We start from the raw sequence: 15,585 nt of genomic DNA, 5'->3' as shown, positions 1-15,585 counted from the left end.
TTGCCCAAAGCAAATCTGCATCTCTGAGCTGCAAATGGGCATCTTCTCTTGTCCCCAGATTTCTGGCGCCTGGTCCCAGAAGGTGTTAAAAGTCAGGAGTTAGTGAAAGAATTAGCTCTATTTGTGTGAGACAGCAATTAAATTACTTCTTGTGTACATCTGTCTAGTGTGTAATTATAACAAAAGAATATTTAAAGTAACATCAAAAGGGGTACATGTGTGAGGCGAGTTAATCAATACATTTGACTAAGGCAGAAGCATCCTGTCAGTGAGGTAAGGGGATTACTGGAGAGCAAGTTAATTTCAGCAGTGTGAGACTGGTAATCAAGCAAGACCCATTGTGTCTCTTGTGAGTTCCACAAACACTGATAAACAATGCTAGATTGCCCCTGCCTTCACAAATCATTTACCAGGCAGTCATGAGATCTGGGTGACATGTACTGGTTAGGTCATCTGAATCCAGGCATTAATTGATTACTTAATAAAATGAAATCAGACCCAGGCCTGGATTCCATATACATCTGGGTTGGTACCTCTGGGTCTAATGTTGGGGTAAGGGGGACTCCAACAATGGTGGATGCATAAACTTTCGAGGTGCAAGTACACTAACTTGAGGACTGTCCAACTAATTTGAACCAAATTTGAAACAGCTGTAGTGAGTGTCACACAGGGACACTTCAATGATGCAGTTTGTAATGATGACATCCACCCTGATCCAAGACGGTGGACACATGAACATTTGAGGCACAAGAGATCTAACTTGTGGACCTCGATCTGCACCAAATTTAGTCCAGATGTAGAGACAGTGAAAGGAAGGTAGGATTATTAGTTCTTACTAGAACAACTTGTTTTATTAGCTGATCACTGTACACCTATGACACTATGTGTAGCCAAATTTTCTGCGGCCACTTGTAGGGATTAGGTCTGATTTGGTTTAAGTTATTGGTATTATTATGAAGATCCTGATATTATGTTTTGTAATCTTTGTATCATCTTTACTGTGTTCTGTACCTTTTTGTTGGGTCAGTGACCGTAATAAAGTATAACAATAACAGCAAAACCTAATCTTATGTCAGTCCCACCCCACCCAAAGCTATTGCTGCATGGCTAAGAATGAAATATAAGTGTTTGTGTGAGGTAGGGAGGTAGGGAGAGCTATTTTGGTGGTAATCCTAACACCAAGATGCTTGTTAAGATGACACACTTTAATATTCCTATTAAAGTGTTGGAGATTCAAGAGAAACATGCATGCTTAAAAAGAAGCAAAAAATAATTTAATCTGTTAAGGGCTTTTGTATGGCTCTGAGCAGTTTTGATTCACTATGCCAGGGCCAGCAATGTGTGTTCCTCCTTGTGTAATCCATCCTCCTCCTTAAGTTCATTTGAAGAGGAATATATTCATTGCTTATCTCATGGGTATAGCTTAATAGTGCAACAGCACTGTTAGTGGTGACCCTCTTAATTGCCTATGCCTTCATTTGTCTTGTCAGTTTTGTTGGAGTACCAGGTATGCTGCAAATATATATAACAAGAATTTCAAGAATTTCAAGCCTGAGAGTAGAGCCCGGGCATGGGGGGTTTATTAAAAGTGATGGTGTACAATGAAGAGAGAGGGTGGCGTCTATCATAGAACTGAAGCTGTGGTATGTTGTGTGATTTAAAAATGGTGTTATGGTACAAACTAGGAGATAGGGGACTCCTATTAGCTGACAGTAACTGAGTGTTTTTGGCAGCTTTTCTTTACTGCATCATGATGTCATCTTACATTTGTTTACACAGATTAGCGGACATGTTCGGAAACCCTCAAGGCAATGTAATCTTAGCACACTTCCAGATCCTCAAACACAGCCATCAGATTAATCATGGCTATTTTAAATTGTTGTGCATGTCAGATTCCTTCTTATGGCCAGCTATTCATATATGGGAACTACAATATATCAGATTATGCATTTACATACAATCGCAAATGACCCCATATGTACGGTTATGCTGGGGTACAAAAGAGTAATCGTGCATATGGTTCTTGTTGACTGGCTTCAGGAAGGGAGCAAACCCATGCAGCAAAGGTTAAGCATCCCTGAAGATTTTTGTGGACTGCTTGTCCATGATAGCTCTGGTACTGTTAATGGTCATTTACTAAATGTTCCAGTACTAAAGGAGCTATGGTCAATGCAACCACAGCTGGTCCTTTCTCGTGGTGTATGTGACAGATAAGGTTGCCAATATATTTGGGTGCAAAATTCAAATTGCTGGTCATTTATATATGTAATTCTGTGGCTAATCCCGTGTGTGGCAGCTCTTGCAAGATTTCCTGGCAGAGCAGAACAGAGCAGAGCACAACGGGGGAGCCCCTCTCTGAGCCAGCCTGCCGTGGAGGAAGGGAAGTTGAGGATGAGGAGGTGGTGCTGTCGCTACTGCACGCTGGTGGGAGAGTGCATGTCGGCTCCAACCACCTGCTTCCTCACAAGGAGGATGGTTGAGCAGGTGGTGGCACGGGCGGCCAAACCGGGGCTGAAAGGATGATGGGGGGGAATGAACTGGACAAAGGGATGTGGGGAGGGGGAGAGCGAATTCATTGAAGGGATGGGTGGGTGGGTAGGGATTGCGAACTGGATGAAGGGATGTGGGGGTTGAGAACAAATTGGCTGAAGGGATGAGGGAGAACAGCTGAAGGGATGGAGACGAAAAGAAGACAGGGCAAGGAGCCGGATCGGTTGCGGGGGCAGAGGGACAGGGAGAACTTGGGGCGCAGATGCTCTGTGCTGGGTCAGCTAGTAATCTATAAAGTCCTAAAACAGCCTAGCCCTAAAGAGCATCTCCTTCTACATGAACCCCACCATGTATTAAGATCATCCAGGGAGGTCCGCCTGCAGTTGCTACCATCTCGTCTGAAGGTGATACAGAGTTGGGTCTTTTTTATTGTTGCTCCTGAGCTTTGGAAGGTGCTCCCTGCAGAAATGCAGCCTTTGATTTCTTTGCCAGCTTTTAGAAGGGCTCTAAAGTCACACCTTTTAGATCAGGCATTTGATGAGGGACTTTTAATGGTTTTCATTATTTAATTATATTTGAAGTGTTGATTTTACATTTTTGTAAGCCATCTGGAAACCTGTTGAGTGGGTAGTATAAAATATAATAAATAAATAAATAAGATTGAGAAGGTATATTACTCATAAGCACAGGTTATGTAGTGCGTCATCGCTGTTCAACTCACATGAAGATGATTTGTGGTGAGTTTCCAAAATCGTGGTTTGACTTACAATAAATAATTCAGGTAACTTGTTTGCCATATGAACATGCAGTTGGCTGGACGCCTGGTGCTCTTTTGAACTGGCCCTCATATCTTTCAGTTACCATTCAGGATTTGTATAGGATTCCATAGTGGATAATTATATTCCTGTTGCTAGTCATTACTTGTTGAGTGTTTATCACAGACATTGCTCAGGGATAATTTAATAATGGCATGGAATGCTGCTGCCATTTTTGTTACTGTGATCCCCAAATTTCCTCCAAGTAGGATAATGCATGTGCATTTGTAAACTTGTACAGCCTATTTGCGATTTAAAAACAAGAACCTTTTGGGAACCTCCTGTTTATCAGCAAAACAAACACACGTAAGGGTTCATTGTCTTTCTCCACTGAAGGAATCGGATTACAATATGTTGTCATAATTCATTGTCACATATGGAACACGTATTTGCCTTTGAGCTCATTTTGTACCTTAAAAGTACTTTATATTTTTGAACAAATTGTGTAATGTGTAGGCACATTGGAGCAAAGGAAATAAAAGCCTGCTGAAATGAAAGAAGCTTATAAGATTATGCTTTTCTACCAAATAATCTCCAGTTTGCAACAATTTATTCACAGCCTTCTATACTACTTCTCCTTTTATTATCTTCACTCTTCCTTCTCTTCTAAGATCTCCAGCTAGATTTCAGCATTTACCATGCAATGCTACTCACCTGTAGAAGTTTTGTCTATGGTCAGACATTAAGGCTATTCATTTGCAAACTCTTCTGTGGTAGTTCCTTATCCCTCCACCTCTATGTCCATAGAACAGCCCTTTGGGAAAGAACCCTGTTGTTTTTTTCTCAAGTGCCTCGGGTGACCAGATTTTGTAATCTGACTTTGGAAAGAGAGTCTGTAGTGCTTTGCTGCAATTAGATCTGTAGTGCTGGCAAAGAATTTCAAAGGTTTTTCAACGTTATCTCTATAGGATTACTAAGTGAAAGAGAAAGTTAACATCTACATGAGGTTTTTCCTTGTGCTCATAAATGCTATGTCATGCCTGCAAAGGGCCATCTGCATTACAGTTTAATGCTGAGGCAGTGATGTTTGCTTAAGAGGATTGGTGGCCAGAAATAAGCCTCAGTGTCTAATCAGACACAGGCCCAGCCTGGGCACAGTGCCACAACGTTTATTACGTGTGCATTTCTCATAAGCAAAATGGCTACGTCCTGAGGACGGGAGTGCTGTCTGAAAGATATTAGGGTATAAAGTTGAGGACTTAACTCTCCCTGAAAATGATTTCTGCTCATGTAAACCTAATGAAATGACAGAGTCTTTGTGGCTGTGATACACTCTGAGCCAAATGGGGAATATCTGTGGCTGTGTCAGGGCTGACAAAGAAGAACAGTGTTTGGATCCTGCCAAAGCTCCCTTGAGTCCTCCTGCAAAACATTCCCCTGGAAGAAAATACTTCAGGAGGAAATCAAGAAGGAAACAAACTGAAGATGAAAAGGAACCAGCAAAGATTCGAGAGAATGAAGGGAAAATCCAGATCCAAACAAGGAATTCTAAAAACAGAGCAACTCATCCCAGGGAGATGGCACTGGGTGAGTCCGTTACACAGAAGGCTCTGATGGACAGAACTGAGCTGCCTGTGAGTACAGAAGTTAACACTGATCTTGTTAAAGCAAAGCTGTTGAGTGAGGCAAATTGTGATTTTTGTACTGAGAATGATGTTTGCACTAGTAATAAAAAAGCTACTAAGTCTGAAGAAAAAGAGACACAATTAACTGAAGAACTGGAAAAGAGTCCAGCAAAAGACTATTCCAATTCTGGCACACAAGAGAAGGAATATTTGTGTGACTGTATCGCAGAACAATTAACATTCCAGAAAAACGGTGATGTATTTCATTTTGGAAAAACCTCTAGCTCAAACTCTGTGATGAACAAGCAATGTGAAGAAAATGCATTAAAAGAAACTTCTTCTGGAAGTACTGAGGATGCTTCACAGTGGGGGAAAAGTGAAGATTTGCACTCATTTGAACTTGAAAATCAAAGCCACCCGCAGCAAGGTTTTCCTAATTCTAGGTCCCCGCCCTTTCCAGCAGATTATGCAATGTGTAGCATTTTACCAAACAGGAGCAAGGTAATTATTTATTTATTTATTTATTTATTTATTTATTTATTTATTTATTTATTTATTTACATTTTATATCCCGCTCTTCCTCCAAGGAGTCCAGACGTTCCTCCTCACAACCACCCTGTGAAGTAGGTTAGGCTGAGAGAGAAGTGACTGGCCCAGAGTCACCCAGCAAGTATCATGGCTGAATGGAGATTTGAACTCGGGTCTCCCCGGTCCTAGTCCAGCACTCTGACCACTACTCCACACTGGCTCTGTTATCATTAGAATAGTATAAATATAGCTTGATTTAAAAACAGCCCTTGACCATTATTTCAAATTTGGTTAGTAATGTTTGTTGTCATTTATTATATGTAATTCTGTTTACTACATATACTGGCTCCATGCATGCCAAGTATTCCATAACAAATCTTTAAAACAACATTCTTACCCAAAGTGAATGATTTAGGAAAGAGACTATTTAAATTATATATAAATTAGATAAGCGGTTTTGCATTCCCATGAGTTTATTGGATAGATTGCTTTAGGTAAGGACTTGCAACTTCTGTGCATCCCCTGGTTTGCTCAGATGTAGCTCACAAAAACCTCTGGTTTGGCAGCTATCTTTATTTATATTAAGCTCTCAATATATGAAGCGTGTTGTGGATAATTAGTGTGGTTTGCTGTCATAAGTGGGTGATGCACAAGATGAACTCACAGTGCATATTCTTCTGGCTCAGCTTGTCACCTTCCATGAAGGGGGTGCTTTAGATAAGAGGTGAGGGCATTCATTTTATGTCTATGCTCAAGAATTCCTGGCTTTTGCTTTCACATATAGAACAATGTGTTAGTTCTTGTATTCATCATCATGTGAAACTAATTACAATATGTTATGTTAAACACTCCCAACTCCTGCATGGATGTGCACCTAAGAATAGTTCTTCACAAGCACAGATGTTTTCTCTTCAGCAAGTGTGTCTTCCAGCATGACCACTCTGCCCTTTCACCTTAAAGTAGAAGTGGTATATCCTGTCCCTTGACATTTTAAATGTATAATCTTGCCACAGAACAATAAACAAACGTTTTAGCATTACTGAGGCATTGCAATTGTCTCTGCTGGTGGTTAATGTACATAATGAGCCCCTGGTGGCGCAGTGGTAAAACTGCCGCACTGTAACCAGAAGGTTACAAGTTTGATCCTGATCAGGGGCTCAAGGTTGACTCAGCCTTCCATCCTTCCGAGGTTGGTAAAATGAGTACCCATAATGTTGGGGGCAATATGCTAAAATCATTGTAAACCGCTTAGAGAGCTCTGGCTATAAAGCGGTATATAAATGTAAGTGCTATTGCTATAATGATGGAGTTTTTGTTTTGTGTTATCAGCCACATAATATTTAAACCTTTTAGTTATTTCTATCCTTCTTTTTAAAAAAGCATCATGATATAAATATTAATGGAAGCATAAATCTCTTGTTAGTTTAAAACTAGAGTTGTACAACCAAATAAGTTGTCTGTTTAGTTCCAATCAGTATGTGAAATAGCTCCACACATAGTAGTATTACTTATTTGGTCTCCGTGTCACCTTGACTCTGTGACCCATGACCCATCCTCTCATCCTCCAAGTTTTGCTTGCATGTCCACACTATGTATTTTAACTTTGTATATCGCCTAGAGATGCCCATATCAGGCAGTATATAGATAGAGCTCTCTTTGTCTAGTTCCTGGGTGTGGTTTCTATCTCTCGCCACTCTTTTGCGTAGGCACACTTTTGTTAACTCCTTGCTTCCTCCATCTCTTCCTCTACCCACCTCATCTCTGACTCCTCCATCTTCTCTTTTCCTTCAGTTTTCCACTTCTGTCAATGTCCTCTTGTCTGCAGCTGCCCCCCTCCACCTTTAGGCCTCCTGTCTCTCAGTTCTTGGTGCTTCCTCCTCTCCCACCTGAGGCCCACCTCAGTTCTGGGCCTCTTGCTATTCCCTGGACTTGTTTTTCAGTTTCTTGCACCTTGGCTTGTATCCTTGTTGGCTGTGCATCATCCTTTGTCCCTGCCAGATGAAGTTTTTCTCCCTGTCTGTTACTTTTATAAGAGAGGAGTTAAATGCTGTTACTCTTATAGGAGAGCTAATCTTGGCAGAGGTGGATATGTGTTTTTTTTTTACAAAGAGGTGCTCTGTTGGAGGCTGCCATAGTCCCCGATCATGGAATTTCTTCCTCTTTGTCCCAAACATTTGTGGCTCAGCTGTGATGGGATAGGGCTATTGCCATTATCAGCTGTTTGTTGACTTTCTAGGAGCATCTGGCTGGCCACTGTGGGGAACAGGATACTGGACTAGATAGGTCTTTGGTTTGATCTAGTAAGGCTCTTCCTATGTGCTTGTGACTGAGTGGTCTGCCGGGAAGGGTTTGACCAAGGTGGAGATGGGATTATGGTTAATCACCTTCACTTATTGGTCAAGGCTGTTCTTTTCCCCAGTTGGATTTGTCCCCTGATGCTAGCTGGTAACTTTAATTAGAAGTGGAAAAGATCTCTCCAACAGAAACTGCATTATTATGGTTTCTCACAGGAAGAATGATGGGTTTTGAGCAGGCCAGGTTAGCACTTAAACAATGGGTGATGGATATGGAAGGGCAATTAGACGAGTCTTGCCTTCCAAGATATGTACTTGTGAGTAATCCACTTTCTGTTTCAAGACCACCAAGATATTTAAATCAAATAACAGTATCAAAATTTGGAAGAGCTTTGACTCTAGCACATTTTAATGTGCTTCCTAAGGCCATTTAGAAGGAAAATCTAGGAAAATCCTGTATGTAGCCCGGCTCTGCCCTTCTGGTGTAGATGCCATTGAATCAACAGCTCTTGCCCTTTTATACTGTCCTTTTAACAAGAATATTCATTCTCATTTTATTACCTCCCGTTTAGTTAAATTTCCAGGGCACTCAGATTTATTTTACCTTCAATATGTACTGTCCAACCAGAATGATCAAATTTCTTTAAATGTTGTAGAATTTTGTTTTATAGTTGGTAGAATTCTCCAAGAGTTGGTTAATTTGTCTTAGCTTATTGGTTAGTAGTTATTATCTTGTTATCTAATTGTCTTATTTGGTTTTGTTAATCTTTTGTAATGTTTATTGTGCCTTTCTGGTCGTTGACCATAATAAAGAATGATCTGATCTGAGTGGCAAGAAAAATGCATTGCATACTTGATTTAGAGCTATTTTGAGGTTCACCTGTTCTTGATGCTGACACCTGGTTCCGGAGCTAAACTCTGGCTTACATAAAATCCAGCTCTGTGTTGGCAGTAGCAAACAGTCAGTGCATCTTTTATGACACCTTGGTTGGATGTCATACATTTATTGCCCAGTGAAGCCTACATCGCAAATACTTTTGAAGTAGCAAACTACTTTTTGAGTGTTTGTATCAACACATCAGCTTCTGTTATCAGTATTTATTTACAGCATTTTATAGTTAGCTTGTCCTTCTACTTTAGAATAAGTGATCTAGGACAGAGAACTATCAAATCACCATTGTTGACATGAGATCTTTGAGGTGAGGGACACCTGTGTGACACTGCTGAAGAGTAGTCTTTCACACAAACCTTTGAGTTGTATCTGCTAGCCTCAGTAATAAATATAGTCACATGTTCTCTAGGTTTTCATGTGAAAAGCCTGATTACTTGTATACAAAGCATTCATTATTCTCCACCAGAAGGGCTAGGTTATTTTTTCCAAATCCCTGTCAAACATAATTCCTGTTGAGTTACCCAGGAGCTAGGTTATCAGAAGGAACCAAAAAGAAAGGAAGGATTACACTGTGGCAGAATTAATTCACAGTTTTATTTGTATTGTTGCATTTAAAGTGTTTGAGAAGGAGAGATTTAGTTTGGGGAGTTCCATTTGGGGAGTTCCACTATCAAACAGAAGCTAGAAACTAGCTGATTTCTGTCAAATGTGAGAGACATGTTTCCCTTCTTACTGATTCTCCCCATATGCTTGGGAATGGAGAAGGGTGAAGGAAGTCCTGCCGAACTTTCATCTTTCCCCCAGCTCTGGCTTGAAGAGAATGAGTTGTGAGTTTCCAGACCTTGCAGCTGCCTGGTAGGATGTGAATCTTCCCCATTCTTTCTCTGCTCAGTGTCCCAGTTCTCACCAAGAAAGAAAACCTGCATCTTGGCAGACTTACATGATGTAATGAGCACGTTAAAAAAATTTAACATATCAGAAAGAAAGCTAGGCTAGAACCCTTCTAGCTGACATAATGATGCTCTACACATGATCAGTGTGCAGAACTGAAAGGGGTTCTGCACCGATGATCATCCCGCAGACGATCACCTCTTCTTGGGCAGCAGATCACCCTCCAAGACGAGCGGTGGCTTGGCTCTGGCACTCCTGCGCCCTATCATAGCTCACACGTCATCTCCCGGGGTCAGGCAAAGGAAAGTGCTGCCATGCTGCGCCCCGTAGTAATGCACTGCGGGAGTGTATGTTGCCTTCCTGGGTTCCCTCCTCCCCTCCCCCCCCGCCCAAGTGTGTTTGCTTGTTTGTTTGTTTTGGTGTTTGAAGGACCATTCCATCAAGTGAGCCTCCATCTGCAGTCTAAATCTGGTGCAGCTCAGATACTGGTTTGCCATCTCAGTGACAACCAAGCCTTTAAAGTGGGTGAGTGGTGAGGAAAAAACTGTTATCTCTGGGACAATGGCAGCACTTTTGATTGTAAGTCCTGAAGGAAGTGACATGGGATTTTTCACCCTACTTCTTCACCATGAAACCCTCAATATGCTTTGCTTACTTACTCCAAAGGAAAATGAGGGAGTATATGCTGAAGGCCCCACCCTTCCATCAGCATATCACCCCCTCTCCTGCTTTCCTGATCATTTGGAATGTGGCCATCGCTTGGTTTGAATATATACAAAGGGTACATCCAACAATATGTTGCATCTCCACAACTTCAATGCCCACCTCCAGGATATTATAACCTGTTAAAGGCTCAAGCAGGCCAATTCCATCTCCTCATCTCTCTTGATGTTTTCCTGTGGTCCCCCCTGTTCCCCTCAAGTTAACAGTGTTGACATTCCTTGGCTCTCAGGGACCAATGAACATGTTCAGTCTTTGTTGGCTTGTTTTGGTATTTTTCTCTCACCTTTACTTTTTATTATATTTTACAAACGTATTTACTTTCTCGAACCTGGTGAGTTACCTGAATATGTAGAAACCACCACCTTATTTTGGAATGGCCCGTTTGAGAGGTACTCAACCGCCTGAATTTGCTGTTTATATATGTAAATATATAATGTAACATCAGTGTACTGAAGTGATAGAATATTCAGTACAGATTGCATAGAACTCCCGTATAATTAAATAACCTGAGCCCATTGTCAGAGTCGGTGGTCTGAGACCCCTGGTACTTTACACAATTATTCTAGAGCCATTTACATTGATCTAAATTAATTCTCTTTATGTTGTAGAAGATTGTGAAAATATGAGCAAAACTTAGGTCAGGGCTCTAGCCATTTAATTTGTGATGCCAAATTAAAAATATTCCCCAATTTAACACCTTTAAAAATGTTTCCTGATTTTAAGGCAACTTCTTGACCTTATCAGTACTGGTACTAAAAGGCCTTTTGTGATGTGTACAGATGTCTTAAGAGAAAATGATGATATCCATTTCAGTTCCTCAGTTGAGCTGAAAATAGGAGTGTTTCCGCAACTGCAGTTTAAAATAAGATTTTCTTCTCGTTGGTTTCTATCTTAGCTGGTACATACCATTTGCATGAGTTAACTGTAGATATAACTGACACTCGGAGATTATTCTGCTGTCTGCAAACAGTCACTTATGGAGAAAGGAATCTAATGTGTTCCATTTCCAGTGTACACAGTCATTGAAACTCAGTGAGCTATAAAGTGGGCCAAAGGTCTGGAATCCACTTGTGAGCCTACTGGGCTGTAAAAATTGTAATTTATTCACTTCAGTGTTTTAAACAGCCAGAGTAAACCAACGACAGCAAAACCCAATCAACTTGTTAATATTCTTTAAAATAAAATGGTTCTCCACGCACACACACCACGGCCATTATTGGAAAGGAAATATAGACTCCTTTTCCTTTCGAGAACACACATTTGGTCTTTCTAGTTTATATAATCTTAATAGCATCTTCCAAAGGAAGTGATCTGTGCTTTACTTGCTATGCATTATGGGTCTGGTTAGTATTGCCCTTATTCTAGTATCAGAAGAGTAATTTCTAAGGGAGAGGAATTTAGAGGGCATGTCTAGACATTTCTAATTTGGGAGACTGGGTCCGGTGTTCCATTGCTTCCGATCTGCATAGTCAAAATGTTCAGGGTGTTTCAACTTCCAGTGAATGTTAGCATGACTAACAGTGCTGGACATGAGAATAGCATGGGTCACACAGTGTGCACAGTCTAACTTCTTCTGATGAATGCCTAACTTAGCGTGTGCAAAACTGACTTCGGGACATACAGCTGGGTCAAACATGTGAGCCGAGTTCAGACATAGTGTGAAACTGGAGTTAAACGCAGCAGAGGTTGGAATTCCAGTATGTCTGAACGCGTGAAACCATAGTTTTGTGGCAAAAGCGACCTCCAGTTTGCCTTTCCAAACTCCAAATTGAACCTTCAGTTTTCACAAAGGTTTGCTTCTGAGACCTTGGGTTTGGCCATCAAAATGTTGCATCTGACTCTGGATGCCTCCATAACCGTGGTTTCATACTGGTCTTCAAACTGCAGTCATAGAGGCAGCAGTGCAGACCTGCCCAGGGATGTGGCAGCTCTATGTGGCAGCAACACTTCTCGCTGGCTGCCTTTTGAAGAACCACCCTGCCCCTCCTGTCACTTATGTAGCTATGGAGTTGCCCTGCAACAAGGGCATTGCCATGTCTTATTGCAGGCTTGTCATCCTCCCAAGAGGGGCATTCCCTCTTCCCATTCTGTCCCTTACTCCCCACCCCCACTGAGCAAGTGGGAGGGAAAGGGGACGGGATGATAGGACAGGCAGTAAGTGCTTTGCTGCCAGAGAAAGAAGCAACTGTGATGTACAGGTGAACTTTTGCACGATATTCTAATTTTTTGAGTTTTACCTGTATGTTCAAAAGCACAAACTCTCCAGGAGGCTACATAATCAGGGCACTCCATCACAGCACCAGGATAGGAACACTTATTGGGGGTTGGAGTGGTGCCCGGAGTTGGATCCAAAAGAGCCCCAAGCAGGGATTATGGATCAGCCAGGTTCCAATTTTTTCACTGAAAGGTTGGGGAAAGGGGGTTCAGCCCCTTCCCCTTGGGTGTTAATGGTCCATAGGCTTACTTATGAGAAGAACTGTTTGTGAAGAATAGGCTCAGATACTAGGTGGCACTCTTGTAATGTGTTGTGAGTTTGCCCTGCCCAACAGGGCTTGAAATCGAGCCAGGATACCCTATGGAGGAAAATTGTGGGGATGGGTACCTGGGTGAGTGCTGTCCCAGTCCTGGTGTCTGCCGCCAAGTAGCTGTCAGAGCGTGCCTCCTGCTATTCCGTCTGCTTGTGTGGAAATATGCACCATTGCCTGTGTTCTGAAACCAGGACTCCCCCCTCCCGTGTAACTGATCTGCATATGGCACAATGTCAGACTGAACCCAGGAATTTTGAATGAGTATAAAGATCTGTTTTCCCCATTCACAGATGTGGCCAGGCTCTGACACATGGGACATTAATCCCCACTATGGGTGCACGCAAGGCTTCACGGGGAACGGGGTTTGATTGCAGCATTGAAGTTATATCTTTTGCCATTGAGAGTTGGGGGAAGTGGGGGCCCCCTGTAGAGGGATTAGCTCGGCCCATGAGTGTGCAGTCCTATGGGAGATCTGGGGCAAACAAGACTTTGTCATCCCCAGTGGACTGGCCCTCTCATGAGAGGGATAGCCAGCCATCAGTAAGCCACATGAGCAGGGCACCCCATTGCAGTGCTGGGAGGGCAGCAAATTGTTGGGGGAGTGGGTCGGTTCTAAAGTCAGCCCAAGCAGGGATTATGGAGCAGCCAGGTTATATTTCTTTTCACTGAAATGTTGGGGAAGGGGGGCCCGTTGAGGGGTTTGTCCTCCCTAGGGTTATTCCTTAGTAAGGTCGGTTGCCAGGGTCAGTAGTAGTGCTCCAGTCTTAGGAGAGTGTCCCACTACTGTGAAGACATTCATAAGAACAGCCCTGCTGGATCAGGCCCTAGGCCCATCTGGTCCAGCATCCTGTTTCACACAGTGGCCCACCCAATTCCCAAGCAGACTGGCCCTCTCGTGAGAGGGCAAGCCCACCACCAGCAAGCGGGACTGGCAATGCAGCCCCTGAGGATTGCTGGTGGCACCAGGGAGGCACGAGTGCTTAGAGCGGACTTCACAAGACATGCATGGGAGCATCTCCCTCTGGCCCACCAACAAGAGGATGGATACCTTAGTGAGTGTTGGCCTGGTCCTGGCAACTGCCACCAAGTAGCTGTCAAAACGTGCCCCCTGCCAGCCCATCCGCCCGTGTGGATATGTACGACCTTGCCTGTGTCCAGAAATAGCAACCTTGCTACCGTGGGGTTTCTGAAAAGCGGGGGCTCCCCTCTCCTGCAAATCCCAGTGCTGGCAGATCTGCATACAGCACAACGCAGGCCCAAACCCGGGAATTTTGGATAAGCTTAACAGTCTATCCCAGTGTCTCCCCCGTCCGTGCACATGGTCAGTCCATGGCATATGGAGTGTCAAAATTTCCTTTTGGTGCGTGCAAGGCTTCTCAAGGAATGGGGGTGGGTGGGTTTTCAGATATTCTTTTCTGTCTTTTACCTTGGAGAGTTGAGGATTCCACACAAGCATGGCCCCCTTAGGTGGGCTAGCACATCTCCTGAGCACACAGTCCAAGGGTAGACCAACACTCTCACAGCTGCATGGCCCTCGCATGAGAGGGTCAGCCCACCGGCAGCAGGCTGCCAGTTGATCTGGATGTTGGTTGGGTTTGCAAGGACTGCTTTGTCAAGGTTACCCTTCACAACATAATCCCAGGTTACAGTGGGACTGACCCCCAACATCCTTTCCCCTCCATCATCTACATATCCCTTCCTAGGATGTCTTAATGTTTCCCTCCTTTTCCTGAGTAGCAGGGAAATAGCCCCCCAAAGCCTCCTCCCCTGAATCGTGCTTGTGTGGGACTATTTGGGTGCAGGGTTCTTTGGGGGTTGGAGATGCCATCACTTTCAGAAGAGGCGCTGGCATGGCATGGCATTTAAAGGGGTTAAAATGCCTTTTCTAAGTCGAGAGCAGGTGGACCACTCCAAAAATGCACGATCGTGCTTGGCACAATCCCTTCCAGATTGTGGCCAATTGCAACCACTCTGCTGACGTGCTGACGCTTTGGCCACAGTTGGGCCATGAAGCTTGCTAGGAATGGCCTTGGCAGCTGGGCAGCAGGGAGGGGCTCCTCTCTCCTGCAACTGGAAGTTGGCTGGCTGCAGTTCGACGAATGTCTATGACACAATTCACAGTTAGAAAATGAAACTGTAGGTTCACCGAACTCCAGTTTTGTGCTATGTCTGAACCTGGCCGTGGTTTCTTACAATCTCTCCTATAGCACGGACTGTAACACAGCAAAGATAATTACTTAACCCAGTCTTTCCTATGAACTGTTCACTGTCCACATTCACTGTCCACATTACCACCATTTGATGTTGTGGTAATTTCAAACGAGCGATCCCACCTGTGCTTTCTAAAATTGTTCAGTCTCATTAGACAAATGTATGACAAGCACTTCTTGAAAGCTTGAGTTCAATGGATATCCATCAATTTCAGACACATAGAAACGAATGGGGTCCTCCTGCTATCATTATTGGTAGGGTCTCCTGATGCAAATCTTAATGGTGGCGGGCTGGGAGGGCAGAGCCAGGACAAGGCATTTGTGTACCCTAGGCAAAGTCTGAAGGTTACACTCGCAATGAAAGTATGAACTACACAATTTTACCTCTCAAAACTGTTTCCTGAGCTGGTTCCTGACTTCCACCCAAGATTCTCTTTTCACTAACTTTGTGCAAACTGGGCCAACTTGTCACTAACTGGGCAAACATTTGAAACTGACATTTGAAGTAGGGTGGAGCATCTCAGGTGAAAGTTGAGCAGAAGTCAGGAACCCATGCGAGAACTGGAGTCTGGGGGTTCAGATGGCATGACTGCCAGGAGTGTGCACTCCCTGAGAACCTCTGGTTCCCATCTTGCTTGCTTTCAGGCAG

General features: G+C 43.3%; 1 protein-coding gene across 35 annotated transcripts in view; it reads left to right on the top strand.

The window, feature by feature from the left end:
- DST (dystonin) overlaps nucleotides 1-15,585 on the top strand; it is a 488,434-nt gene that overhangs the window by 209,413 nt on the left and 263,436 nt on the right. Inside the window, exon 1 of one of the 35 annotated variants that reach the window (XM_053286474.1) lies at nucleotides 4,444-5,371. The exons of 33 other annotated variants lie outside the window; for them this stretch is intronic. In XM_053286474.1, coding sequence (XP_053142449.1) covers nucleotides 4,589-5,371 — 783 coding nt within the window. In that variant the 5' untranslated portion in view covers nucleotides 4,444-4,588. Of the gene's footprint in view, nucleotides 1-4,443; nucleotides 5,372-15,585 lie in introns of those variants that run through there. One more of the 35 variants, XM_053286457.1, reaches the window with a different exon arrangement.

Source organism: Hemicordylus capensis, chromosome 1, assembly GCF_027244095.1.
Source record: "Hemicordylus capensis ecotype Gifberg chromosome 1, rHemCap1.1.pri, whole genome shotgun sequence".
Classification (NCBI taxonomy): domain Eukaryota; kingdom Metazoa; phylum Chordata; class Lepidosauria; order Squamata; family Cordylidae; genus Hemicordylus; species Hemicordylus capensis.
The sequence above is the reverse complement of the archived record's forward strand: the minus strand, read 5'-3'. Positions and strand labels throughout refer to the sequence as shown.